General features: G+C 44.5%; 1 protein-coding gene across 4 annotated transcripts in view; it reads right to left on the reverse strand.

The window, feature by feature from the left end:
* LOC128826151 (inosine-uridine preferring nucleoside hydrolase-like) overlaps positions 1-27170 on the reverse strand; it is a 58914-nt gene that overhangs the window by 7376 nt on the left and 24368 nt on the right. For 3 of the 4 annotated variants that reach the window (XM_054009290.1, XM_054009298.1, XM_054009306.1), the window contains exons 4-7: positions 23509-23688; positions 21546-21657; positions 20949-21085; positions 16778-20672 (exon numbers count right to left, since the gene is read on the reverse strand). In XM_054009290.1, coding sequence (XP_053865265.1) covers positions 20322-20672; positions 20949-21085; positions 21546-21657; positions 23509-23688 — 780 coding nt within the window. In that variant the 3' untranslated portion in view covers positions 16778-20321. Of the gene's footprint in view, positions 1-99; positions 165-1276; positions 1373-16777; positions 20673-20948; positions 21086-21545; positions 21658-23508; positions 23689-27170 lie in introns of those variants that run through there. The other variant, XR_008442807.1, reaches the window with a different exon arrangement.

Genomic DNA, 27170 nt, shown 5'->3' on the forward strand with positions numbered 1-27170 from the left:
ATGCATTGATCACAGCAGCATCAATCTCTGGTAAATGTAGACATGACCATAGGGAGAAAGTAGGGCCAGAGAGAGCCCTTGCAATGAAACAGTACTTACATTTTGTGTTTGTACAACACTTAGCACGCAACTGGGTCCTGGTCCATGACTGGGGCTCCTAGGTGCTACAGTGATACAAGTACAGTAAATATTACTTCCTGTAAATATTTTACCATATACTACTTGTAGGTCAAGTTATCTAACTAAACTGGACACTATATCTCCTATTAAAGTGTCCTTTTATTTATTATCTATGGCTAGCTCTACCCTCTGCCTTCCTCCTCCAAAAAAGTCAATTTTTCATGTTCCCATTCTGCACCTGCCTACCCCCTGTCTATTTTTATACAGTTTAGGTATTTTTGATTTACACACCTCATATTTTCCCCAGTCCTTCAGACTGGTTTTCCCTTTCCTCCCTTTCATTGTTTTTCACTTGCCCCTCTCCTTCCTTCCTTCTTGCACACAGCCCCTATACGTGAGCACTATACATGAGCTAAATATTGAAAGACTCAGTATCATATTCTGGTCATAGCACATTGGACAACTACAGTTCATGGATGCTCATGAATATATACACACACATAAATAAGATAAGCACCTGCATATATCTGCACAGTGAACTGCATAACTCCCACAATCATTCTCTTGGGTTTATGTAGTTCACTGTATGATCATAAGCTGATGTGTTTGAAGAAGAGAGGTGGATGAACTCTCCTTCCAGAAAAAGAGGGAAAAAATTAAGCGTATAAGGAAAAAATGACAAAGTAGTTCTAGAGAACAATGAGAGAGAGTTCCAAGCTATATGAATGACTTTGGAGAATGGATCACGCACACAGGATTAGTGATCACAGGAGCGGAGGGCAGTCTCAAGTAACTGAAAGGAGTCCCAGAATCTGAAATTAGGAAGTGGCATAATCATGCCCAAACACGTGGAAACTTTTCCGCATACTTTGGTAAGATAGTGAGATGTGGGACACTAGCTCCACAAACAGCACTAAGAACACAGAACTAGACAAACACAGCTAAATAAAAGTGTCTCTAACATCATTCATTCATAGGTTAATGTTACAGAAAAAGGAATTCAGTCTCCCCCATCCTCCCAAAAACCAGAACATTCAGCCTGAAGGGTGACTATCTCCAAGGCATAGAGAGCTCCCCTCCTTTTGCTCCCTCTTCTATGTCAAGAAAAATTAAGTTACATATTACATCACAAATAACTGAAAAAAAGGTTACTAACCTTAAAGATCTGCCTCTTCATTTTTAATTTTTTTATATCTAGGCTGAAAACTAGGCACATGGTGTGATTGGCTTTGTAGGTTGGACTAGAGATGACCTGTAAAAGTTTTAAGAAGGCAAGTGAGACGACACATTTTTGGGCTTTTGCATCTGTGGACTTGTAAATATGCATATTAAAATATCCTAAGACAACAAGTCTGGGGTGTTTCACCGCCATCACCAACAAGGTATCAGTGAGCTCCATCACATACAGATACCATTATGATCTAGAGTTAGATGCACCAGGGAAATATATGGTAGAGCATAATTTTATTATAACCTAGAAGCAAAGGGGGTTCAGATGCAGGAGCAGTGGCTCCTTTAGAAAACTACATCTTCCATGCCTGTTTTCTTTGCTCTCTCTCCCCACCACCATATCATGTAGCTCTCTTACCCTAGTGCTTTAAAGGACACATAGGCATTGGAGGGAAGATAAGGTTACTCATCCTGTGCTATAACTGAGGTTCTTTGAGATGTGTATCCTTATGAGTGCTCCACTTTAGATGTGTCTGCATCCCCGTGCCTAGCATCAGAGATTTTTGGTAGCAGTGCTCATTTGGCCCACAAATGCACTCTCCCTGTCTCATGCTGTGTTCAGCAGCTATATAGCGCTGTGTGGCCAAACCACCCTCAGTTCCTTCTCTACCACAGAGTCCATGTCTGAAACGCCGAAGTAGTTGGGAGGAGGGTGGGTAGTGAAGCACCCATAGAGACAGACATCTCAAAGAACCTCAGTTACTCCACAGGATGAGTAATCTTCCCTTCTTCTTCAAGTAGTGTCCCTATGGGTGCTCCACTTTCAGTGACTGTAGAGCAGTGCCTCTCATTGGAAGGATGGGGCTGCGGAGTTGGATTTGTTAGTGATGTTAAAACAGTCAATCCTAATAGATCATCGGATGATGAGCCCCCCCAATGGTGTAGTGCTCCATGAATGAGTGAGCAGAGCCCAAGTCGCTGCTTTACAAATGTCTGTGATTGGTACATTGCCCTGGAAAGCTATACAGGTGGAAAGCGATCTTGTTGAGTGTGTTCGAGTCCCTGGTGGGGGTTGCAAATTATGCTGATGATAGCAAAGGTTAATACAACCGGAAATCCACATTTCAAAAGTCATTGTTTTGTATGGCTGATCCCGTCAATCTCTCTGCAATAGAAAGGAATAATCTTGGTGACTTTCTGAAGGGTTTGGTCCTTTTGAGAGAGAAGGCTAACACCCTTCTAATGTCTAGTGGTGGAACATGGCCTCCCTTTTATTCCCATGCGGTCTAGGGAAGAATGATGAAAGACGAATAGGCTGATACATGTGGAATGACAAAGGTATTTTAGGTAGGAACTTTGGATGTGGTCTTAACAGGATTTTATCTTTGAAGAAAATTGTGAAAGGGGGTACACCATGAGAGCACCTATGTCTCCCACTCTTCATACATGAAAGGGACTTTTCATAGATGTATGAGTGAGCAAGCCGCCCTGGGCTCTAACAGAGGACCAGTGAGGCATTGTAGCACTAGGTTACTGTCCAAAGATGGAGTGGGATCTTATACTTCGGAGTAGAGGTTTCGAATACCTCTGAGAAATGTTTTGGTTATAAGATGGGTGAATACTGAGTGTCCATCAATCTTGTGGTGGAAGGCCATAAGGGACGTGAGATGTACTCTAACTGAACTTGAGGATAGTCCTGTTTTTTTTAGATCTAGGATGTAGTCCAGTACCAGTGGCAAGGGAGAGGTTGCAGCTGTGGCGTGTCTATTGTCGCACGAGGTCTGGAATCTCTTCTATTTGTGCAGGTAAGTATATCACATAGTTGATCTTCTGCTATTTAATAGTATCTCCTTTACATCTTCAGAACAGGTCATTTTGATATTCTGGAACCACTGAGGAGCCATGCTTTCACATGGAGAATCTTAAGGTTCGGATGGTGCACGTGGCCAGCATCTGAGACAGGAGATGTGGAACTGGGTGGAGAATGACGGGTGGGCATACGACCATCCGTAAGAGGTAAGGGAACCATGTTTGTCTGGGTCACGTTGGGGTTATCAAGATGGCGCTGGCTTTTTCTTCTTTTATTTTGTGTATTACTTTGTGTATTAATGGGATCGGCAGAAAGGCGTATACCAGATGTGCATCCCATTTGATAAGGAAGGCTTCCCCCAGCGATCAATGACCCAGTCCTGCTCTTGAGCAGAACTGTGGGCACTTGCTGTTCCTGATCATGGCAAAAAGATCTATGCTTGGGAATCCCCAACATCTGAATATTTTGTGTAGGACCGTGGTGTCTATTTCACATTCGTGTTTCTGTGAGAATTTCCTGCTTAGTGCATCTGCTGTGGTGTTTTGACATCCTGGTAGGCAAGTAACTGAGATGTTGACCCTATGGTGAATGCACCAATTCCATCATTTCAGAGCTTCGGCACACAGGGATGGTGACCTTGCTCCTCCTTGTTAGTTTATGTAAAGCACACAAGTGATGTTATCTGTCATTATGTTCTTGTTTCTGATTAGCATTGAAAAGTGTGAACATGCATTCCGGTCTGCTCATAGCTCCAGTAGATTGATGTGTAACATCGACTCTGAAGGGGACCACTTGCCCTGTACTCTGTAGTCCTGCAAGTGTGTTCCCCAACCCAACAGAGACGCATCCATTGTCAGTATTCGTGATGGTGGTGGTTGTGAGAAAGGAACTCCAGCACACACATTGTGGGGCTTTGTCTACCAGTCTAGTGAGCTTTTGACTGCGACTGACACTGAGAGAGACTTGTTCAAGTTGTATCTGTGTGGAACGTATATTGTCCTGAGCCACCCCAAAGGCAACGCAAATATAATTTGGCATGTCTTACAACAAAGATGGTCGCTGCCATATGTCCTAGTAGTTGTAAGCATGTTCTGGCTGATATCTGTGGACTGGTTTGCACTGTGGAAATCAAATTGACTAGGGTGGTAAATCTGTGTGTTAGTAAGGAGTATTTGGCCTCCTCTGCATTGAGGTAGGCCCCAATGAATTCTAGGTGTTGTACAGGTGTCAAAGTTGATTTTTGAGTGTTTATTTGTAAGCCTAGTCGTAAGAAAAGAGCCACAGTCATAGACGATGTGTGGGACGGGGGCATGTGGGATCAAATGTCCCCCCCCCCCCCAATTTTTGCTTGGCCTGTCGAGGGGGAGAGGGGCTCAGCCCTTTTCCCTGGCAGTCTGGCTCAAGCAGGGAGCTGAAAAGGCGGGACCAGCCACTTCTGATCCTGGCCACTCCGGGCACTACTCTGGGCAGCATGGCAGCTGCCTGCGAGAGCCCAGATGGTGAAGCAGCAGCAGCAGGCTACCCCGCTGCCCAGGCCTGGCTGCTGGGGACAATGGCCGAGCGAGTTGGGAGTCCTCCCTGTCATGTCTCGCTTGGCCTGTCCCCGACAGCCAGGCCCCAGGGGGAGGGAGAACTCGCCACTGCCTCCTCTCGAGCCAGGTTCTCTCTCAGGCAGCCGCCACACTGCCCAGAACAGTGACCCAGAGCGTCCCCATCCCACTCCGTGCCCGGGCCTGGCTGACGGGGACAGGGGCTGAACGTACCCGGGGGAGATGCATCGGGAAAAAGAGAGTGCCCCCTCCTGCAGGTAACTCTGGTGGGCAGGGAGAGTCCGGTGGCCCCGAGCTGGACACAGGGCAGGTGGGTCACTGGGCAGAGGAGACACATGGTCGGTCATGTGCTTCCCCAGTATCTAATAGCTACTAATGTGCTATCTCAAGAGGGGGCTTTGAGTAGGCAATTATCCAAGTATGGGAAGATCATAATTCCTTGTTTTCAGAGGTGCACAGCCATCACCACAAGGACCTTGGAGAACATTCGGGGGGCCGCAGAAAGGCCAAACGGAAGTACTTTGTACCAATAGTGGTCCTGCCCCAGAGAAAATTTGAGGAATCTCCTGTGGGATGGATGTATGATAATATGAAAATATGCATTTTGGAGGTTGAGGATTGAGAACCAATCCCCCTGGTCCAGTGCTGGGATTATTGTTGCTAACGTGACTATCCTGAATTGTTGTACTTTCATGAATGTGTTGAGTTTTCTTAAGCTTAAGATGGGTATCCAACCATCGTTCTTTTTCTGAATTAGGTAATAGTTGGAATAAAAGCCCCGCCCACTGTGTTGGATCGGAACTGGTTCTACAGCACCAAAGTGTAGGAGGTAGTTTATTTCCTCCCATAAAAGGTGCTCATGAGAAAGGTAATTGAAGAGGGATGGGGAGGCAGGGCGGGTAGGAGGGAGGGATATAAACTGAATTGGGTACCCATTGTTTGCTAATTTCTAACATCCACTTGTCCGAGGTGATACTCTGCCACATTGGGTAGAATAGAGTCAGACGGTTGCCAAACTGATGGACACTTTCTGGTGGTTGCAGCACATGGGTCTGAGGGAGACATCTCATGGCCTCGATCAAATTCTCAAAATTGTTGCTTTGGAGTGGATGGTTGGGATGTTGATGATTGAGATGGAGGTGGCCTACGCTTTTTAGCCGGTCTCCTCCTTTGAGCCATATTGTCCCTGAGGAGGACCGTATGGAGTAGGCCTCAATCACTCTGAAGAATGGTATTTACCTGGCCTTCTCTTGTACACAGGCATGTAGATACTTAAAGACTAAAGAATTGCCCTAGAGTCTCTTAAGGAATGGAAGGATTCATCCATCTTGTCCGCAAACAATTTGGATTCTTTAAAGGGAATATCCTGTACCTCTTTTGGAAACCCCGAGAGGTGGAGCCATGACACCCTTCACATGACCACAGCTGTAGAAATGGATCATGCAGCTACATCAGCTGCATCCAAGGAAGCTTGTAAAGTTGTCCTAGCCAGAAGGTGAACCTCAGAGATAATTGCCTGGAATTGTTCTTTTTTGTCATCAGGAATGTAATCAATAAATTCATTCAGCTTTGAATAGTTGGTATGATTATATTTGGACATCAGGGCTTCATGATTGGCAATTGTAGAGTCAGTGATGAGTAGGCTTTGCATCCAAATAGGCCTAAATGCTTCCATTCTTTATCATTTGGGATAGTTTTAGTATGGTATTGTCTGCCCTGCTCATTCACAGCTTCAACCATTAAACAATTCAGGGAAGGGTGCAAGAACAAGAAATCCATGCCCTTAGAGGGGACACAGTACATTTTGTCCGCTCTTTTACAGGTGGGTGGTATTATGGCAGGGGTCTGCCAGATGGCCTTAGCTGGGTCTATTTATGGGAATGCAATTTTAGATGAGGTTGATGTATGTTTCTAGAATATCCAGCAATTTATGTTAAGACTCTCTAACTTCTTTGAGTGGTATTTGTAGTGTCTGCAATTCTCTTGAATAATTCCTGAAATTGTTTAAAATCATCAGCTGTTGTCAGGGGAGGATAAGGAGAGAGAGAATAAGAAGGAGAATATATTATTGCCCTTATATAAATCGATGGTACGCCCACATCTTGAATACCGCACACAGATGTGGTCTCCTTATCTCAAAAAAAGATATACCAGCACTAGAGAAGGGCAACTAAAATGATTAGGGGTTTGGAACGGGTCCCATATGAGGAGAGATTAAAGAGGCTAGGACTTTTCAGCTTGGAAAAGAGGAGACTAAGGGAAGATATGATAGAGGTATATAAAATCATGAGTGATGTGGAGAAAGTAGATAAGGAAAAGTTATTTACTTATTGCCATAATACAAGACTAGAGGTCACCAAATGAAATTAATAGGCAGCAGGTTTAAAACAAATAAAAGGAAGTTCTTCTACACACAGCGCACAGTCAACTTGTGGAACTCCTGACCTGAGGAGGTTGTGAAGGCTAGGACTATAACAGTGTTTAAAAGAGAACTGGATAAATTCATGGAGGTTAAGTCCATTAATGGCTATTAGCCAGGATGGGTAAGGAATGGTGTCCCTAAACTCTGTTTGTCAGAGGGTGGAGATGGATGGCAAGAGAGAGATCATTTGATCATTACCTGTTAGGTTCAGTCCCTCTGGGGCACCTGGCATTGGCCACTGTCGGTAGACAGGATACTGGGCTAGATGGACCTTTGGTCTGACCCAGTACAGCCGTTCTTATGAGGAGACATGACAGCCTCGTCCAGAGATGATTAGGAAATAAATGGCTGCTCCGGTGGCTTCCTTATCAGTTCTTTCATCCTGCTCCTCAAATGTCTTGTCCTGAGACTTGGGGGGTCTAGCCACCCAGGCTGATGGGGAGCACCTCATTCTCTCTCTGTGGGTGCTAGGAGGCCTGGAAAATTGCTGTCTGTATGCAGCCCAGTAAGGCCAGTGTGGTGGAAATGTCCATATCACCCATGTGCATCACCTCTAGGCTGGTATCTCACCTGCACAAATGGATCTGAGCTGGTAACTGCCTGTTGAGGTGGGTTGTGGTATGTTAATGTGAAGTAAACCTCCTCCTCCTCCCTCATTGTCCTCCTCACTGGGGGGAGGAAGGGGAGACACTAACCTGTTTGGTTGCATTCAGTTGGTACCGAGTGCACTATGGGTGTGATGCATACCAGGGCAATATCAATACTGAGAAGCTGAGATTCCGGTGTCTTGGATACGAGCAAGTCCTGGAAATGAAATTCTTGCAGTATCAGGATGGGCATTGGTAACAACGAAGATATTGGGGGCAGTACCGCTATAGTTGAAGCGGTTGACAGTGCCGAGGGGGCTCTGCGTTCCGTTGAGTGATTGGTAGGTGGTGCCATAATCTGCTGCAGCGTTGATCTAATCAGTGCCACATGTCTGAGCAACTCTGTTGGTACCATTGTGGAGAAGCTAGGCCTATTTCTACCACTCCTTTCCAAGCCCGCCCTCCTTGGCTTTACCAAAATCAGCGGTACCGGAGGATCCCACTGACTCAAAGGTACTCAACTGTGCTCCGGTCGGTACCAATGTCATTGAGCATGCTGGGGACCTTTTCTTTTTAACTGGTTTCCTGGTAGGGAAACTCGGTGCCTGCTTCGTGGCAGCCATTTTGCGAGGAATGCAGCAACTTTCTCTGCACAGTTAGCAGGGAATGTTTCTTTGAAGCTGTCATCTGGGGCGAGGGGGATCACTGCCCAGACTGGGTCTCCAAGTCAGGGTCGGAAGCTGGCCAAAGTGAACTCCATCATAATAAATTTTAACTTGAGCTCCCTGCCTTTTTTGGTGCATGCCTTGAGCTTGAGGCAATGCATACACTTCTGAAGCATGTGTTCCTCTCCTAGGCAGTGGATGCACCATGAGTGTCCATCGCTGACAGGAATAGCCTCCTGGGGAACACTGTTTGAACCTGGGAGAGCCTGGAATGCCCCTCTTTTCTAGCTGTTTTTCCCTCATGGGAAGGAGTATGGGGGGAACAACTATACTACTCCAAGGATAATTAACAAATCTTTAGCAATTTTTTTTAAAACAATAAAGAAATAAAATGAGGGGTGAGAGGGTATTGCTGATATCCAAAGAAAATTTTAAATTGAAATCAATTTATGTAAAAATATTTTTGTGTAGTTATCTTAAACTTTAAAAATAACCACATGCTTTTAAAATGCAGCTGGTCAAATGAGTGAACCATATTATACTAATTTCAGAGACTCTGTAAATCACCTGTCATTTCATCCTCTTTATGATTATTAAAATGCCCTGAATATCTTAGACCTTACCAGGATTAGTAAATGTTTATTATGTACAAACCTTAGAAAATACAATGCACTGATTAAGTGTAAACCATTATTTAGCTAGCTATGACAGATAAGCAAGGGTGATTTCAGGAACACTTGACACAGGATTTTTTTTTTTTAAGTTGGAATAAAATTGTTTACAATGTGTCACTCAGCAAGGTTGCCAATTTTCTATCCACAAATAGATTAGCTGCAATGATCTCCAAAGTAATTTGCCATTATCAACTGAATATTTGAATGTATTGTATTAAAAATCCTTTATGTGCTGCTGTGTCCAAAACTGAAGGGACCTCAAAACTTGGTATTAGGAAGTAAGTTACTGAAGTGCTTTGGGGTATCTGTCTTGGAATGTTTCGTGGCTGACTAGTTTTGGTTTTGTGCTTTTGCCTCTATGCCATAAAAAAGGTAGGCATGATTTTTTATATAGAGATTGTTATTGAGCAAAGCATCAAAAATATATTCCTTACCTACTTGGCTGGTTAGCTGGTTTTTGTTTTATCAACTTTAATTGTTCTTTTCTGACCAGTCACAATGACAAAATATCTTTTGATTTCAGAATGCCCAATAATGGAAATCTGCATCTAATTACATGAGACTATTCAATCTTCTCTGAAGCTCATGGAGGAAACACCACACCCAAAATTCAAGTGGAGAGCAAAAAAAAGATCAAATTTGCAGCATCTCCAATTCTCTGTTTTTCAAGTAAGTGGTCAGAAAATCTTCAGTGAATTAAGATTTTAGTGACTCATTTTTCAAGGTGTTTCTCCTTCATTGTTGAAGGTCCAAATCCAGGCAGCCACCAAGAGGTCCAGCAGCGTGCCGAACCAGTGCTGGCGAGGCCAAGCCAGGAACTGTATCATAGAAGATTAGGGGTGGAAGAGACCTCAGGAGGTCATCTAGTACAAAACCCTGCTCAAAGCAGGACCAATCCCAACTAAATCCTCCCAGCCAGGGCTTTGTCAAGCCGGGCCTTAAAAACTTCTAAGGATGGAGATTCCACCACCTCCCTAGGTAACCCATTCCAGTACTTCACCACCCTCCTAGTGAAATAGTTTTTCCTAATATCCAACCTAGGCCTCCCCCACTGCAACTTGAGACCATTGCCCCTTGTTCTGTCATCTGCCACCACTGAGAACATGAGCAATCGAACTGCTCCCTTACATACAGTGCAGGGTATAGCCAGAGGATATTATGCTGAGCACCCAATGGTCTGAGGTCAGTCGCAAACAGGCCGACCGGAAGGGACGCAGGTGGTTGAGGAAAGAGTAGGAAGGTGGATCCTGGGATGTGACTGGGGCATCGTCCTCGAGCTCACCCTCAAAATGCCTCTTTCTGGCTTTCCTGGTTTCTTGAAGGGCCGGACTGAGTAGAGGAATGGAAAGATGAGGGGTGTCATTGTTTAAACCCTTTGTCTCTGTCCTTTTTTCTACATGTGCTCAGCCAGGAAGTTCTGCAGGACCTAGGTAGAGGAGGCGGAGGACAGAAGGACTTCCTGGCCTGCTAAGGAGTATGAAGGTCCAGAGAGTAGAAGATGGTACGGGAGTCTTTCAGACCATGCAGCCATATGTCCATGAGCTCTGAGAAGAACCTAGTTCCCTCAAACGGGAGGTCCTGCAGAGTGGACTGAATCTCCTGGGATAACCCGGAGGTCTGCAACCAAGAGCTGCGCCTCATTACCACCGCAGAGTCAACAACCCTGGCCGCTGAATTCATCACGTCCCACACCATCTGGAAGGCACCTTTCGCCAGCGCTGTACCTTCCCTCCACTAAAGCGGCAAACTCCTGAGCTCGATCCTGTGTGAGGACCGCCTTGAATTTACCAAGGGAGTCCCACAGGTTAAAATTGCACCTGCCCAACAGGGTCTGGTGATTAGAATCCAAAATAGCAGGCTGGTCATTGAATAAATATTTCTGACAAATAAGTCCAGTCTCTCTGCGTCTTCTTTAGCGTGCCACTTACCTGGCCCTCTCATTAACAGTAGACACAACCAATGACCCAGCTGGAGGGTGAGTATAAAGGTATTCAAATCCCTTTGCAGGGATGTAATACTTCTTTTCCGCCTTCTTAGAAGTGGGTGGAATAGAAGAGGGGGTCTGCCACAGCGACTTTGCGATCTTAAGGATCCCTGGGTGGATGGGCAGTGCGATCTGGGCCAGGGTGGTGGAGGATAAGAGGTTGAAAATGTCATCTGATTGCTCCACCAATTCCTCAATTTCCAGATTTAAATTGGTAGCCAGCCTTTTAAGGAGGGCCTGGTGCTCCTTGAAGTCGTCAGGGGACTGGCAGGCTGGGAGGGGCCTGTCACCACTTTGTCTGGCGGTGAAGACAATTGCACCGCAAGGGGAGGGGCAAGTTCCCCTTCCCTTTCTGGGGATGGCTCCATAGGCATTGAAGCCTGCTGTGATTCCCCCACGTCGGATTCCTCATTGTGCTCTGACCCCGGTGCCATGGGTGGTTTGTCCGAGGTGGCCAGGGAGGAGTGGTGGGAGTACAGGACCGGCATCAGTATGCCCCAAGGATTCCAATAAGGCCATTGAGCAGGTCACTGTCCTTGCTGCCATGCCGCCTCCATGGATGCCGCACCGGTCTTGTGAATCACTGCTGACTCGCCCTTTCTTGGCAAGGGGCTGAACTCCTGCTCCAAACCAGACCATTCCCCCTCCGGTGACCAGGGCAGAGCTGTGGAAGCCTGTGTCTACACACCGGTCCCTGACAAGGGTCAGTTGGCAGAAGGCAAGGATCAATGCCCTGCCTGACGACCAGTGCCACGATGAGGGGCAGTCCTGCACTGATAGGAGATCGTCTAGGAGATAGTGACCTGCTCCATGGTGATCTCTGGCAGGAGGTTCACCAGTACCGCAAGTACGGGGACTGGTGCCTCAACTCCGGTGTTCCGTGCCTTATAGGAGAGCATGGTACCAAGTTTTCTGGCCAGAGACTGGTGTTGCAGGGCCAGGGTCCTGGGTATTGGAGATAGGGACCTACCCCTATGGTTCAGGGATTGAGGGTGTTCCACTGCCCTTTGGGGAGGTCCCATGACTGACTTGCCCTTAAACGGTAAGGCCTTAGCCAAGTCTGGCACTTGGCTCACCTATGGTGTCGGACGGCCCTCTAGATCTTTAGCCACCTGGGCTGCTTCGGGCAACGAAGGCCCTAGGAGGAGGTCCCCTGCTGCTCCCGGGAATCGGAGGCAGATCCCTGGCTGGGTGTGAGGGTCCGACCGGAGCGGTACTCCCTTGGAGCTCTGAGGCGGGTACATGGCCTGACATAGTTCCTTTGCCCAAAGCTCCCTTCCCTTACTTAGTTGGTGCCAGGGAGCCCGTCTTCTGCCGCTTCTTGGGCATTGGCAGGGTGAACGATGCTGGGCGGGGCCCGGTGCCAGCAGTGCACTCCGCACCGATGCCGAAGTGCTAGGAGTGAAGTCCAAATGAGAGGGCTCCGACACCGGACGAAGCTCAGCCTCCATGAGGAGGGCCCTCAAACGGATATTCCGCCCCTTCTGGGTTCTAGGGCAAAAGTTCTTACAAATCTTGCACTTGTCCTTTATTTGGGACTCCCCCAAGCACTTCAAACAGCTGTCATGGGGGTCACTAATAGGCATCTGCCTGTTGCATGACTAACATGGTTTGAAGCCCAGGAAATGGGGCATGCCCCACTCCGGGGTGAAGTCCCAGCCAGAACTCTGCTACTAAGCTAACAACTAACACTAACACTAATGGCTAACTAAGTACCTAAGAACTATACACAAAAGAGGTAATAATACCTGTTAAGAACTGCTAACACTCTTGCAATGTAAGACGAGGTGCTCTAACCAACCGTTACAGGTGGTAAGAAGGAACTGAGAGGGCATAGGGCTGGCGGCGCCTAATATACAGGTGCACTGGCATGGCACTCAAGAGGGCGCTACAGCCGACCCTCCGGATACCACTAAGGCAAAAAATCTCTGATGACTGTGCACATGGGCGTGCAAACACTTAGAATGGAATCGACATGAGCAAGCACTCGAAGAACAATGGGTTTAATATCAGTAAGACTGTTGCTTTTTAATGACTCCACATAGAAGCGGGGGGGGGGATGGAGCAGCTAGAACCCAGAACTTCCACAGTAGTATGTGACCAAAAGCGGGACAGAGGCTGCTTTAAAAGAGGAGTGCTTCTCTAAGCAAGGCCAGCAAGACCAAGCCACCGCAACATGCAAGAAAGGCCAAGCTTTGAAGGCCGAGCCTAAGGACTCTGACCAAACCTACGACTCACAGAAGGAGTGAGATCATATTTGGGGGACTGCATCCAGTATTTTGTTTTTCCAAAGATCTGTAACTCTCTAGTGTGCTTTGTTAAGAGTAAAGCGTAGGTTGTTGCTAAGCCTTTGTTTCTTGCTTTCCTGCCACACTGTTCCTGAAGGATTTAACTAGAAACCAGAGCTTCCATAGCCAGGTGGACTTGGGGCAGGGGGGAAGAGAACATGTCTAAGCAACTGGGAGTTTGGCAGGGTTATGGCACTAATTCCAGGGTCTGAAATTAGACTTCAAGATCCACTACCCAAGAAAGGTGTCAGATTCAGTGTCTGCATATGGAAGTGTGCCTGAGAGATCCAGAGCTAGGAACAGTGATCAGTCACTGCCCCAGAGCTAGGGGGGCTTAAAAGCACCTGAGATCTGGCGACTGTGTCCACTAACAACAGACTGGAGTCAGTCCAGAGAAGGAGACCAGGCCAGGTCATGACAGGGGATTTAGGCAATGTGAGTAGGGACCTGTGGGGAGTAGAAGTGCAGCTAATGATGTACATGAATCCCTTCTCTTTTGTAGAATACTCTTGACAAGAGAAATGTAGCACCTGATAGACATTTAATGTGTGCCGCCTCTCCACTGACTCCATCAACTGGTCTTGTGTGGGCCCAGCTCCAACCAACCAATTAGGATTGCACGCACAGTGCATAAACTTTCAGTTATGGGCATGAATAATGGCTAAAAGTGACTCTAAATTCATCAATGAAGGGCTAAAAAACAGCCTCCTTCTTGCAACAGTTCCTTCTCAGCATTTACCTACCTACCTACCTACCTACCAAGTTTTGTGTAGATAGACAATGTTTAATAAGAGATAATCAGTCAACAATGAACAGCATAACTGACCAGGGAAAATTTCATCCAGAGCCCAATTTCAAAGGCTTTCATTTAAACCTTGTGAAAATAATTATAGTAACTACAAAGAAAACTCAAAGGGCATAAAAACTAGCAAGGTGTAAAATTTCACAGATTACCCACCTACTTTTGGAGAAATCCACCCCAGGAAATTATGCCTCATGTTAAAAGCATTTTAGAATGCAATTCTAATTAAGAAATCATTACCAGGGAGTTTAAGAATAAATTATAACAGGGATAACCACAAGACTCATGAAGGGAAGCACGGCTCTTTCCTAATGCATGAAATAACTGGTTTATTTCACTTCCCATTTTGCACATTCAGGATTTTCCAAGTAACAAATTAAAATTAGCAGTTGGAAAGGACACAGACAGGTATTTAGTATTTGTATCTACTTCCAAAATCATACATGCTTTTTATACTGATGCATCCGAATACAAAATGCCATGAACATACTGATTAGTGATATCAAACATATACAGTATTCTTAAAAAATCATATGAATTATATATAAAAATACAAGTAGCAAATGTCAAAAAATGTCAAGTTAAAGTTACAGTAGGATGATTATTTCTGAATATTTGCCATTACTGTAATATAAACAGAAACAGCAACAATAGTTTAGATGTAAGTGTGAACTTTTTAAGTTATTCTTTGTGTTTCTTGTTAAAAGTTTAAACAAAAACTTGGTTTTTGTTCCTGTTTGACAAACAGATTTGATTTCCCCCTCCCTCCCTCAAGAGTATGAATTAGTATTCTTTTATTATCTCTTTGCTTTCAGAAGAATTATTCATTTGTTACACAACTCTAGGAACAGATTTAGCTAATTGCTGCTGCTGAACCAGTATTAAGGCACTATTACAGAAAATACTTTAACTAAAACGATGTCAGTGGTTCCATTGACTGTGATGCTTTATGTTACACATATGCTTATCAAACATGTGCTTACAATGTACCTGTACTGAACCATAGCTTTAGAGCACTGGTTCTCAAACTGGGGGCATGAAGAAATTCCAAGGGGGGGCGCAAGGCTGCCCAGCACTTGAGCTCCCAGCAGGGGAGGCTAGCCTCCGGCTCCTCCCCTCCTGTCCACCCTCCCCCGCAGCCACGCCGCTGCGCAGGCAGTACGGCTTGCACCCGCCCACCTCCCAGGCTTTCCAATAAGCCAGTCCTGCTGCTCTGAGCGGCCTGGTAAGGGTGCGGGGAGCAGGGGGAGGATAAGGGGCAGGAGGGGGGCAGTCAGGGGACAGGGAGCGGTTAAAGGGGGAGGAGTTCCGGGGGTGGTGGTTAGGAGACAGGGAGCGGGGGGGTTGGATAGGGAGTGGGGTCCAGGGGGGGCGCGGTGGGTCCTGGGAGGGGGCGGTCAGGGAACAAGGAGCGGGGGGGATTGAATAGGGAGTGGGGTCCTTGGGGGGGGGCGGTTAGGGGACAAGGATCGGGGGTGGTTGGATGATAAAGGAGAGGTGGGGGGCGTGCAGGGCCAGCTTTAGGAAGTGCGGGGCCCAATTCGAACATTTTCGGCGGGGCCCCGGCAGGGATGACAAACAAACAAACAAAAAAAACCTGTAAAAAAGCCCTTTCATTTCTTCCATGTATTATTTACTTTCCATAACTATATAAATAATAAAATTATATATTATGTACATTGTGTCATATATGCTGTTGATCGGTTATTAATGAGCTCCATTTCACATGTGTGGGTCCCCGCCACTCCCTGGGGGTGTGTGTGCACATGTGTGGGTCCCAGCTGTTCTGTGCAGGGTTACTGCCCTGGGAACTGCAGGGCACCAATGGACATGGGGCTGGCTGGAGGTAGGTTCTGGCTGCAGGCAGAGCAAGGGGTGCAGGGCTGGCTGGAGACAGGGGTGTGTGGAGCGGGCTGGCTTCAGGCAGGGCGGCTGCAGGGGGATGTGGCAGGGGTTAGCAGGGCTGGAGACAGAGGAGTGCGGGATTGGCTGGCTCAGGCAGGGGGGTTCGGCAGGGGTTGGCTGGGGGGAAGCCGGGCCACCTGGAATGACGCACCGGCTGATGCTGGTACGCCATACCGGGGCTTGGGCGCGGGGCCCTTTTAGGCGCGGGGCCCGATTCAGGGGAATTGGTTGAATTGGCCTAAAGCCGGCCCTGGGGGCGTGAGGGTTTCTCAAAAATGAAAAAGGGGCCGTGATGCCGAAAAGTTTGGAAACCACGGCTTTAGAGCATGCAAACTAAAATATTCAGTCCAGGTCCTACATTAACAAGTTGCTATTCTTTAGTTTCTTATTGCTGGAGAGCTGGGTTTCAAAAGTAGATAATTAGCAAATAATGACTTTCCCTTTTTAAGTTATAGCAAATTTTGGAGTCAAAACTAAAGAATCTCTTCTAATAAATTAAATATTCTGAACTGTTGACAGCCACAGAGTAGAATTTTACCCCAGAAAGGTAACAATTAAATACATGTATTTCAACTGGAAATTTTATATACAGAGTTTGCTACTGAAATAATGTGAAATACTTAATTGGGTGTCATACCAGACTAATGTGACAAATCTAATTAAATGCAATTAATCTTATACTCTGCTTTAATTCCCTTTTCCTCGGCTTAAACGTTTTAGTACTGTGCAACTACTTTACTATTGATTAGGAGAATTTGGGTCCAAGTACTATTTCACTCATGTCCATTTTGAGCAATATGGTCTTTTGCTATTAAAATAATTACATCAGTGAAAACAATTTCCAGCATAAGTTTAACTGCTCGACTGACATGATCAGAAAGTAAAGGCAATCTACAGAACAGGAACAGCATGGATAGAGACAAGGCAGGTGTTAAGGGTATGAGACTGCCTAGAACAGCATACCTGAAGCAGCAGCAGATGTAAGTAATTTCCCTATCATGAATAAATGCATTTGTATAACTTGGCCACCAAGACTCTCGCTAACCAAGAGATTTATATGACAGAACTTTGTCTCAAACTCTCAAAATGTAAAACATATGTTCTGTATAGTTCTTTGCTGGTAAGAGTCATTAGGTGTCTTGCATCATGAGTTACGAGTCTAATAGCATTCCAAGTCATGCAAGTCACTGAAGTAGCAAAAAGGAGACAATTAGGAACCATAGCGATAGAAGCCTGCATCGTAAATAAGGCAATTACAGCCATAAAACTTCTATCCTTCTAACATTAAAATCGTTAGTACAATCAGCAAAGAATAAACTCAAAACAATTTCTTCGGGGCTACAATTTCTTCTTACTAATTCAAAGCTAGCAAAATGGAGTATAAAGCAAAATGGAATACAATTTAGAGTATAGTGCAATTTACTTGAGACAATTTCTTCCCATTAGGCTTATGCTTACACCTAACGGGTTTGCTACTGTCATCTGTGAGAAGTCCAAGGCTTGAACCTCAGCCCATCTCAATTGGCAGAAGCATATACTGAGTGTTCCTTTTCTATGCACTGTGAAATAGGTAACTAGAACAAGGTAGGGCCTAGACTATGAGCAAAAAATCTGGGATTCAGGAAAAGGAGGAGTTTTTAAAGCTTATCACTGAAGAGCTTGTCTCTATGGACAGTATATGTCCTTCACCACAGAACACAAATGACTGCCAGATACGCTGCTTGATTTAAGTTAAGACTTCTCAAACATTTTCATAATGTATATTACATCTTAATAAAGATAGAATTTAATTGCATGGACCACTTTCTACTCCATCCACAATCTGACATCTATTACAAGTAGATCCAACACTTTGAAACTGATTATTAGTGATGCAGAAGAAAACTCAACACTCAAGCTCTACAATCTATCCTGAAGGATGATCCCTTACTCTCACAGATCTTGGGAGACAGGCCAGTCCTCGCTTACAGACAGCCCCCCAACCTGAAGCAAATACTCACCAGCAACCACACAACAAAAACACTAACCCAGGAACCTATCCTGGCAACAAAGCCCGTTGCCAGCTCCGTCCACATATCTATTCAGTGGACACTATTATAGGACCTAATCACATCAGCCACACTATCAGAGGCTCATTCACCTGCACATCTCCCAATGTGATATATGCCAGCAATGCCCCTCTGCCATGTACACTGGCCAAACCGGACAGTCTCTATGCAAAAGAATAAATGGACATGAATCAGACGTCAAGAATTATAACATTCAAAAACCAGTCGCAGAACACTTCAACCTCCCTGGTCACTCAATTACAGATCTAAAAGTCGCAATTATTCAATAAAAAAACTTCAAAAACAGACTCCAATGAGAGACTGCAGAACGAGAATTAATTTGCAAACTGGACACTATTAAATTAGGCTTGAATAAAGACAGGGAGTGGATGAGTCATTACACAAACTAAAAACTAGTTCCCCCTATTAATTTTCCCCCTATTGTTACTCACACCTTCTTGTCAACTGTTTGAAATGGGCCATCCTGATTATCACTACAAAAGGTTTTTTTCTCTTGCTGATAATAGCCCACCTTAAGTGATTAGTCTCATTCGAGTTGGTAGGGCAACACCCATTTTTTTTCATGTTCTCTGTGTGTATATATATATATATATCTATCTATCTTCCTACTGTATTTTCCACTGCATGCATCTGATGAAGTGGGCTTTAGCCCACAAAAGCTTATGCTCAAATAAATTTGTTAATCTCTAAGAGTGCCACAAGTACTCTTCGTTCTTTTATCACTCTTGTTCATCTTCTAAATATTTTTTATATAATACAAGATGGAGTGGTACGAAGGTTCTCTGGGTGAGAGTTTGGGATGACCAGTTCGGATGATCACACATTTTTCACAGCGGTAAAATTATGTAGGCAATCCCAAGCAAATGCTGATAAAACCTTTCTACCACATCATTCTGTATGGACAAAGAAAATCCATTTTACAGGATATGGTATCTTAAACAGAGTTTTAGAGTTTTCTTTTAGTGTAAACATTCATTGTATTCCTAACCCTATAAAGTTTTCACTACAAAGGGCCAGATCCTCAACCATAAAAAGCCTCTTGGGAAGGTGTAATTATGTTTTGTTCTTAAATGGTAGATGTTTGAAGCTGCTCAGAGGTATGAAATATTAGGATAAGTTCCAAGGAGATGGATCAATGGGCAAAGGGGAAGGCAAAGCAATCAAAGACTCCTGACAAATTACTTTAACACATGGTCAGGGCCGGCTCCAGGCACCAGCCTGGCAAGCAGGTGCTTGGGGCAGCCGCTCCAGAGAGGGGCGGCACGTCCAGGTATTCGGCGGCAATTCGGCGGACGGTCCCTCACTCCCACTCGGAGCGAAGGACCTCCAGCCGAATTGCCGCCGCAGATCGCGATCGTGGCTTTTTTTTTTGGCTGCTTGGGGCGGCCAAAACCCTAGAGCCGGCCCTGCACATGGCTGTGCAGCTTCTGAAGTAATTGCTCATTTACTTGTGTCTTCAGTGCTGTTCATTCTGCAGAATCTACAAACAAGCGTGCTTTTTTGTTGTGTAAACTGGACTCAGGTTACAAACCCACTTTAAATAAGATATATAACAGATGTCAGATGATAAACTTTCATTCACTACATTTCTGGGCCATATTCAAATTAGTAAACTGAAGTTAAACAGTTTTGTTTCCCATGACCATGGTCCTTCCAATTCTTCTACATCTTCCCTTTTTACAAATTTTCAAAAATGTGTTTTAAATTTTATCATTACATGTTGAGCTGCTGGATCTTAAAGTGGCTTTTAAATAATACTTTGCAAATCCTTAATCTAGATTCTCTAAGTAAAAATTGGCTTGTTTTTCCATAATAATAAAGCAGTGAGAATCAGAACAATCTATCTTCTCCATCTTACAAACTAATGACAGATCATAATTTATATGTATATTCTAGATTTCAATGCTCTTTTATTGCTGTTTCTGTCTACTGAGTAAATGCATTTTTTTAAACTTGGGTAAGTAAAGTATTTACATGCTAAACTAGGGTACTGGCCTACCAGGTAATAAGTGCATTCAGAGTTATCTAACAATTAGGCTGCCATTTTAACTTGCACTTCGAATTCTCTCACTATTGGAGATTTAAATGGGTCCTTTTCATATTTACTTGAATGCACTTTGTTGGAAATCTGACATAAGAGAAAGTTATTAACTAAAAATAATTGTATGTTGTCTGATAGGAGCTATGAATCTGAAGTTATCTGTACCACTGTAACTAGACCTACAGTTACAGTTCAAAATTAACAAGATTGGGAAATTTATCACACAGCCAAATGTTATTTTAAAGCAGCAATGAGAAATTCCTTGAACTTCTCTAAATCACACTTATTAATGACAAAAGCTTTATTTTTCTTCTTAAGAAGACCAGTTATATCCATTACCATCATTCCTCTAGTTAGTGAACCATTCAGCTCCACACTTACAGCAGCTTCTATGGCTTCTGTGACAAAGCTCTCGTCAATTGCAGCAGCCATAGCATAGGAATCACAACACACAAATCCTGAAGTCCATAAGATGTTGCCTGTATTTTCGTGTTCTGACTTCATTAATTTTATACTGTGGGCAAATATTTTCTCTGTGAACTTAGCTTTTTTGGTGTCCTGATTAATCCACTCATGATAGAATTCCTGCAAACCAAAAGAATAATGTTGGCGATTAAAAAATGAAGAGAAACATTGGGATATAGCTTCATCCCTCCTTTTGCGATTAAGTCAAGACTGCCCAGCATTAGAGCATGTACACAGCTTTAGATACAGTTATTTTTACATTCCAATTCAGGGAGCTCTGATTTAGGACACAGTCCTGTAATATGATCCATGTGGACATACCCCTGCACCCATGGACACTGAGTTTCACCAGATTTACCTTTAACATTAATTTACATTAAACATTTGGTGTCTTACCCAAGACAATGAATTGCGACATGTAAATTCCCATGTTGCAATATAAGTAGGGCAAGTGAACTCATTTAAGACAACATACGCAGCTTCTGGATCAGTTGCAAAATTGAATTCTCCACAGACTGTAACATTTCCTCTGGCTAACAAAAACATAAACCAAAAAAGTAACTGTTCAGTATATTTGCTTATTTTCTTCAATCATTTTACTTTTCAGTACCAAAACGTACAATATTTACTGCACCTTGTCCATTTTGCTTACCAAAAAATCATAATACAAAAAAGAACATGTCCAAAACAAATCATATTTTTAGCATTAAACTATTATCATAAGATAAATTTATTATAAAATTCCAACAAAGATTTAACTTCAAGTTAAGGTCATTGAAAGGTATTAACTATGAGTGCAATTACTAAAAATCAAGGAAATCACACATTATGGCAACATTAACAACTACACCAACCTCCTTTCCCATACCTAATCTAATACACAAATGCATGCAGTCTAGCAATCGTATAAAAAAGGCCAAACAGCTTCTGAATAAGCACACCGGAGTTATTAGTTAAAATGTTTGCCTACTGATCATTTTATAAATTACTTACATTCTACATTTCCTCCCATAATGAACACATTTTTAAGCTTCTTAGGAAATGTTGGATCCAATTTCACTGCCAAAGCTAGATTAGTCAAAGGACCAGTGGCAACTAGAGAAATCTACAAAACATAAACAAAACACTACTCCATCTCTTTACATGTTACTCCAATGAAAACAAACCAAGAGACCCCAGATCACATTTTTCTAAGTGGCTTGTTTTAAACATTTGTTTACAGTTCTGTTAAAGCAGTGTTTCCCAAACTTGGGACGCCGCTTGTTTAGGGAAAGCCCCTGGCAGGCCAGGCTGGTTTGTTTACCTGCCGCGTTTACAGGTCCGACCGAGCACGGCTCCCACTGGTCGCAGTTCACTGCTCCAGGCCAATGGGAGCCGCTGGAAGCAGCGCGGGCCGAAGGATGTGGCCAGTGGGAGCCGCGATCAGCCGGACCTGCGGACGCGGCAGGTAAACAAACTGGCCCGGCCCACCAGGGGCTTTCCCTAACCAAGCGGCGTCCCAAGTTTGGGAAACACTGCGTTAAAGCAACACTCTGTGACTTCATCTATTGGTGGATTACTTCTCCCACTCGACAGAAAGATTAGCTATGTTGGGGTTCTTTTGGAATGCACACTGCAGATGTCTGGGAATCCCAGAGAAATCACATACTTCTTTTTTCATCTGTAGTTGTTCAAGACATTACGGTCTTTTCTTGCTTTTATTGGAATACTGCCATAAAAACTCCAACAGGAGCTATCTATAAAGACTCAGAAGCAGCAGCTAGTCCAGAATGAGGCTGTTCATCTGCTAGGTGTAGTGAGTTCGTATGAGCACACAAAGAAAATTAATATTTTAATTTTTCTATAAATTTGAGAAGACTGTTAGAATGAGAGACCTGGAAAATCAAGTCATCAGTTTAGCTATTGAACAGTTACACCATCGGTGAAGACAGACACTTCACTATGCCATTCCACCAATGTGCCACAACTCTGACCACCTTTAGAGGTAAGATATTCTTCACAGACTCCATGTCCATTCAATCCTTGGTCTCTGCTGGAACTGTTATGTATCTTGACAATCATTATCAAGTCCAGGGGTGGCTTTTGTGATTTGTCTACTTGTCCATAGGGAATTGGACTGAGCGCCTGATCCATTTCATATGGATCAAACACCCATCAAACAGTAATAGCTTTCAACGAGGCTTATAATCTGAATTTGCGATAAAGATGAAACACACTATGTCCTATCTTCAGTCCCTCCAAGTCATGCAATCTGCCATAAGGAAAACTATGATATAGAAACACTGAGGCCCCAAAATGAAGTACCATGGTAGTTTGTGGCTCTTAGCTCTGTAGGGATGTAAAATTCTAAAGAAGATAAAAAAAACTGATAAATTAAACAAAGGCATAGAGGGTCTTAGTTATTATGAAAGATTGATACCTTGTGCCTACACAGTAGAAGTTGAGAAAGAGAAGGTAGTAGGAAATCTGATTCCAATATATACCTAAAAGAGGATCACAAAGACATGAGCAAGGACATGTTCGAGATAAGCAGCAAACAAACATATGGAGTCTCCTAAATATTAAATAAAGATTTTATTCCTCTGGGAGAAAAGGGGATGGTAAATCAGTGTCTCAAATTCTTTGCCTCGAGAATTACCTGACTAAAGGGACAATTAATTGGACACCAGTGACTTGGGACTAGATGTTTAATTATGGTTATTCATGTACAGGGTTAAACTGAATGCCAAATTTCAGTCTGAGAAACAATTTCTTCCAGCCCAAGTGTACAATGCCATGGACTACCAGGAGAAGGTAGGCGGGTCACCTTCCACTGAAGACCGAACCTGGATCCTCCATTAGGATTAGACAGGCAAAACAATTCCATATAATTGCAAGGCATTAGCATAAACAGACTTTGGTCCTGCTTGCTGTCCTCTGTTACTACATAAAAAAATGATATAAAGAACATTCTCACCTGACCAGGCTTCTCATTAACAATTCTTAACATTGCAATCACAGCATGTTCTTTCTGTAGATGGTCTAATCCTGGAGCATTCGGAACAGGAACATCACCCAAACCATCTCTTCCATGAAAGAAAGCCCCTTCCACAGGACCACCAAGTAAGGGAGCAGAAGCACCTTGATAAACTGGAATCTAAACAAGATGTAAGTTGCAAAAACAGACTGAATACAGCATGGCTGCACATCACCTAAAGGCATCTTGCTTCTATTTAAATTTATTTATCCCAGTACTGCCACCAACACTGTTTTATTTACAGTATTAACCCTGTTGTTACATAAATACACAATCTATTGTAAGGAGCAGATAATGTTTGTGTTTGGAGCAAGTCTCAGGAGTGCTTAATTATTATTCATGGTGTCTTCTTGTTACTGATTGAGCCCCCTTCCCTCCTCCGTGGTTACCAGCTCCTTCCCCTGCCCCCCCCCCCATGGTTCACCTGAGTGCCTCCAGCCTCGGAGCGCTGGGCAAGCGGCCCCTCCACCCCAGCACTGGGTGGACGGTGGCGCAGCCCTCCGTCCCCTGCCCTGGAGCACCAAGCAGGCGGACGGCACCTCCCCTCACCCAACACCGGGCGGGTGGATGGCACACGCCCCCCTCCAGCCCCAGAGCACTGGGCAGGCGGTGCACCCCTCCCAGCCACGAAGCACTAGGCGGGTGGGTGGGCTGTGTGTGGCCCCAACCAGGAGCCACCCGAAGTCCCAGCTACCCTAGACCCAGCCCAAGAAGGCTCCCTGGAAGAGGAGCAGCCTGCCTGGGCTGGGGCCAAGGGCAAGCAGGAGGGGCCTCGGGGTAGAGTGTGGGCAAGGCCACGTGGGGCTGTTTGGGGAGTCACAGTCTTCCCCAGCCTGTACTACCCAGCATCCATGATATCAACCATGAATAGGTTTACAAGAAAAGTGAAGCAGGATCTCAGCAAGTCTTCAAACCTGTCCTGAAAGTCATCAAGCAGTCCTTGTAATTTACCTTTGTATTCCTCGAGTTTGTGATCTTCAACTTTGATTTCAGGAAATGTGTTTACCCTACTCTTGAAATAGGGAAAGTGGTTGAAGTCTCTTGACACTGTCTCTTTTCAGAAACTTTAACTTGTTCTGGAAGCTGAAGATGCTCTGAGGTCAGAAATAATCTTATCCTTCCCTTGGATTGCCAAATTGAGAGTTTGCAGATGCTGCATAATATCAGTGAAAAACATCAGATCCTGCATCCATTGCTCATCTTTCAGTTGTGGATAGGACTTTTCCTTTTCTTCAGTGAAAGCACTGATAGGCTCCAACAGTTCCACAAACCTATTTAAGACATTGCTGGTTGATAACCACCTCACAATACAGTAGAAAGAGACATTGTTGGGTTTGTCTTCAAGATCCAGCTCTTCAATGACATTTTTGAATGTCAATGAGTCTTCCCATTTGAACGGATGAAATTGACAGTTTCTAGGACTATTTTTGTAACACTTTCATACTTGAAGTATCTGCCTGTGAGATGTTCATGATGGATGATGCAATGAACAGGGAGGAACTCTGGAAATTTGGGATTGCTTTTCAAGAGTCCGATAAGACCTACTTTTTTCCCCACCATTGCAGGTGGGGAAAATCATCCATTGCAACACTGACAAGTTTATCCAGCGGTACATCGGCATTTATCAATGCTTCGTCAAGTGCATTCTTTATGTCAACAACACGGGTTGTTTCTTTTAGCACCATTAAGTCCAATATTTCTTCTTTCACAATTAAATCTGTGGAAACATAGCAAATAAATATTGCTAGTTGTGGTTTATCTTGAATATCTGTGGATTCAACGACAACTAGGCTGAATGCTAGAGAATTCTTTAGATCGTTTTGCATGTTGTTTGCAACATCGTCACTGATCTGGGAGATCTGCCTCTCCATACTGTGGTGTGAAATTGGAATTTGCTGCATTAGTCACTGAAGTTTTGTGTTCCTTGGATCTAAAATTGCAACCACTTCTGCAATATTTTTCTTAACAAATTCTCCATCACAACATGGATGTTTAGCATGAGCAATATTCCATGTCATAACAAAACTAGCTTCAGTCGTTGTGTCAGCTTCCTTACTGAACGCAGAAAGTAGTGTCTGATGACTGTTGAGGCATAATTTTAATGTGGTTAGCTTGTTTTTCCTTAATTCTGATCCAGGAGGGTACTTAGACGAAAAGTTATTGTGGCCTGGTCTACACTACGACTTTAATTCGGATTTATCAGCTTTAATTCGAATTAACCCTGTAACCGTCCACACAACGACGCCATTTAATTCGATGTAAAGGGCCCTTTAAATCGATTTCTGTACTCCACCCCAACGAGCGGAGTAGCGCCAAAATCGATTTTAGCAATTCGAATTAGGGTTAGTGTGGCCGCAATTCGATGGTATTGGCCTCCGGGAGCTATCCCACAGTGCATCATTGTGACCGCTCTGGACAGCAATCCGAACTCGGATGCACTGGCCAGGTAGACAGGAAAAGCCCCGCGAACATTTAAACTTCATTTCCTGTTTGCCCAGCGTGGAGAGCACAGGTGACCACAGATACCTCATCAGCACAGGTAACCATGCAGGCTGATAATCGAAAAAGAGCACCAGCATGGACCGTGAGGGAGGTACTGGATCTGATCGCTGTATGGGGAGAGGATTCAGTGCTTGCAGAACTTCGTTCTAAAAGACGAAATGCAAAAACTTTTGAAAAAATTTCCAAGGGCATGATGGAGAGAGGCCACAATAGGGACTCTGAGCAGTGCCGCGTGAAGGTCAAGGAGCTCAGACAAGCCTATCAAAAAACAAAGGAGGCAAACGGTCGCTCCGGGTCAGAGCCGTGGACATGTCGCTACTACGCCGAGCTGCATGCAATTCTAGGGGGGGCTGCCACCACTACCCCACCTTTGTTCGTGGATTCTGGGTCGGGGATAGTCTCGACGCCTGAGGATTCTGCCGATGGGGTAGAGGAGGAGGAGGAGGAGGAGGATGAGCTTGCAGAGAGCACACAGCACTCCATTCTCCCCAACAGCCAGGATCTTTTTATCACCCTGACTGAAGTACCTTCCCAAGCCTCCCAAGCCAGTACCCAAGACTCTGACCCCATGGAAGGGACCTCAGGTGAGTTTACCTTTTAAAATATAAAACTTGTTTTAAAAGCAAACGGTTTTTAATGATTACTTTGCCTGACTTTGCATTCGCGGTCAGTTCAGCTACTGGAAAAGTCTGTAGCTACTGGAAAAGTCTGTTAACGTGTATGGGGATGGAGCGGAAATCCTCCAGGGACATCTCCATGAAGCTCTCCTGGAGGTACTCCGAAAGCCTTGCCAGAAGGTTTCTGGGCAGTGCATCCTTATTCCCTCCTCCATGGTAGGACACTTGACCACGCCATGCTTGCAGCAAGTAATCTGGTATCATTGCCTGACAAAGCCTGGCAGCGTATGGTCCCGGTGTTTGCTGGCATTCAAGCAACATCCGTTCTTTATCTTGTTGTGTAATCCTCAGGAGAGTGATATCACTCCTGGTAACCTGGTTGAAATACGGGAACTTAATTAAGGGGACAGAGGTGGCCGTTCCTACTGGGCTGTTTGCCTGTGGCGGAAAATAAATCCTTCCCTGCAGTTAGCCAAGCGCAGA

Source organism: Malaclemys terrapin, chromosome 1, assembly GCF_027887155.1.
Source record: "Malaclemys terrapin pileata isolate rMalTer1 chromosome 1, rMalTer1.hap1, whole genome shotgun sequence".
NCBI lineage: Eukaryota > Metazoa > Chordata > Testudines > Emydidae > Malaclemys > Malaclemys terrapin.